Below are 2545 nucleotides of genomic sequence, written 5' to 3' on the forward strand. Positions count from 1 at the left end.
GTGTGTGCGTGTAAAGCATTTCCTTTTTTTCACGATTTTACAATCAGCTTCCCACGGAATTAGCCGAAACCTTTCTTTTGACCAGCCAACATGTAGCACACAGCTGCGCCGTGACTCAAGACAACTATGCCACTGAAATGTGATAAGGACAAGGCAAAATCATGTTTGCATAATGTTTTCATTTTGATAAGTTGAAAGCTATTTTCCTTTTTTTTTGGTCCCCTGCCTATTTCTATGATATTGAAGCTATCTGTTTAGTAGAAACAATGCGCGAATGACAGTGTCCAATATTGTATTATTATCACACAGATTATTTGTTATAACATGTAACTGTTACTGATAGATGTTCAAGATAATTATAGATGTATGTCGAGGATGTGAGAGCAATGATGATTTTTGAAATGATAGTGGTAATAAGTGATGATGTGAAATGGTGTTTACGTAGATAATTATTAAGAAGACATGCTTTTGTTAGTTGAGGGTTTAAAAATGTTAGCGTTAGTCCTATCTTTCTCTGCTGTGATGAGCCACGAGGGATGTGGGCACCCACTGTCCCGTTCCCTGTTGGAACCATCTTTAATGCCACCGAGAAGTTCCGAAATGGTGGCCGCGGTCTCTGCTAAGGTGACCTTGTTAGTACATGTACAGTATTAACATATTATTCTAGCGGTCCAAGACAAGTGAAGACAGGACGTAAGTAGGTAGACAGTACAGTGGCAGCAACGTTAGGGATTTCGTGAGCGGGTTTTAAGAAGCAAGCTGACAACCAGGTTATAGACTTATAGAATACAGTAGTCATAAATTATACGAATCCCTAATCTTTTATCTCAGTTATTCCTGTCGAGTCTTATTTAAACTTCAAGTTGCGGAGATTCCGACACAAGATCTTTAAACCCGAGTCGAGAGGGAATAATTTACACCCAATATTGTATCCCCTCGCCTCAGGGGGGAGAGGGAAAGCTATTTTCCTTTATTTATTCGTGTTGCTTTTTTCACTTCGTCGTCTGTGATTTGAGGATACGATTTTTATTACGATTATAATAATGATTATGATAATGATTATTATTACACATATATCAATAATAACTATAATAAGTGTAATAATAATAATAATAATAATAATAATAATAATAATAATAATAATAATAATAATATAATTATCATTGTTATTATTGTTATTATAATGGTTAATACAATTATTATTGCTATTCTTATTATAAAATTGATAATTATAATTTTTTTCCCTTGGTGTTGTTTGATTTTAACACCATTCTCAGCACTGTCGTGTAAGATTTAATAAGAGGCATGACCTTCAATTTAACTAACGTCCATCTCCGATAGTGTTGAGCCAAACGGACGAAGAACGCGGAAATACTCCCCAAACAACCCAAGTACAACCATACAAAGCCTCACAGTGTAAACAGGAAGATGCAAGTAGAAGGAAAATAAACGAGCTGACGAATTTCATCATCATCATCATCATCATCATCATCATCATCATCATCATCATCATCATCACAGACAGACATACATACAGACAGACAGACAGACAGACAGACAGACAGACAGATGTACTTTTACGCCCCCATCCATACAATTTAGATCATTTAGGATGTTAGCTTTGCCCCTGCCTGTGAGGGCCAACTGGGGCTGAAAAGGGTTCAACATCTCAGCAGAAAAATCGAAACACTGGATAAAAATCCTTCCCAGATAATAATCAAACTCGGGTCTCCTGCGTGCGATGGCTAGGTAGAGAACTTTCTAAAAAAAGTGCAACTTCCGCCTACCCACTATAAAATTCTCCGCCACCCTGATTTGCCTCGTGTACACCTGCTGTTCTGGTGAGATGCTTCCATTGGTCCTCATAGGGGTGACAAACTCCTTGACAGTTGTTAGGACTTTTTTATTTTTTATTGGAGCCCCTTGACCAAAGATCCTCCACTAGAGGAGAGTCTTTGCCTTGATCGCGTCTTGGCAACAGAACGACGCAGACGCGTTAACCCTATACGTACGTCGTGTTCTACTCTTGTATCCATACGACGTGGAGAACTCTGTGCCACCACTTTCCAAAGAAGAAATTTACTCGTTAATCCGATCCGTATGCTTTGCATAGCAGTCTGTCAAAATGCTTTTTTGATAAATACTGAAAGTTTCAAAGAGATCTTAGCACTAGAAGTATTCTAACAAGTGAAGAATACTACCCTGGGGGTACAAAATGACCCAAGGGCGTACGGATAGGGTTAAGACACTTCGATTCAAGAATGCGGATCCCTCCTGTTTTCGTCTCGTTCTTTAGCCCGTTTCTTTATCAAGAACTGTTCGTAAACAGCTTTGTCTCAACAGCCTGTTTTTCTATGTTTTATCAAGAACATTTTCAAGGAAATCCTGATGAACACTCCCCCTTTCCTGCTTCTGTGTATGTCAGACTGGGGTCTAGATCCTGTTTGGGATGGTAATAGTTGTAAAGTGCATAGAGTCTGCTGTAGAGCACAGTTAGATGCGCCATATAAATGTAGCTATAATGATGATGATGATGATAATAATA

General features: G+C 38.4%; 1 protein-coding gene across 1 annotated transcript in view; it reads left to right on the top strand.

Annotated features, from left to right (window-relative positions):
• Positions 1–600: 600 nt before the first annotated feature.
• The window catches only part of LOC101849042 (beta-1,3-galactosyltransferase 1-like), a 17299-nt gene continuing 15354 nt past the window's right edge, over positions 601–2545 (top strand). Inside the window, exon 1 of the mRNA XM_005095583.1 lies at positions 601–624. Within this exon, the coding sequence (XP_005095640.1) occupies positions 601–624 (24 nt within the window). The remainder of the gene's footprint in view (positions 625–2545) is intronic.

Source organism: Aplysia californica, unplaced genomic scaffold, assembly GCF_000002075.1.
Source record: "Aplysia californica isolate F4 #8 unplaced genomic scaffold, AplCal3.0 scaffold00107, whole genome shotgun sequence".
Lineage (NCBI taxonomy): Eukaryota > Metazoa > Mollusca > Gastropoda > Aplysiida > Aplysiidae > Aplysia > Aplysia californica.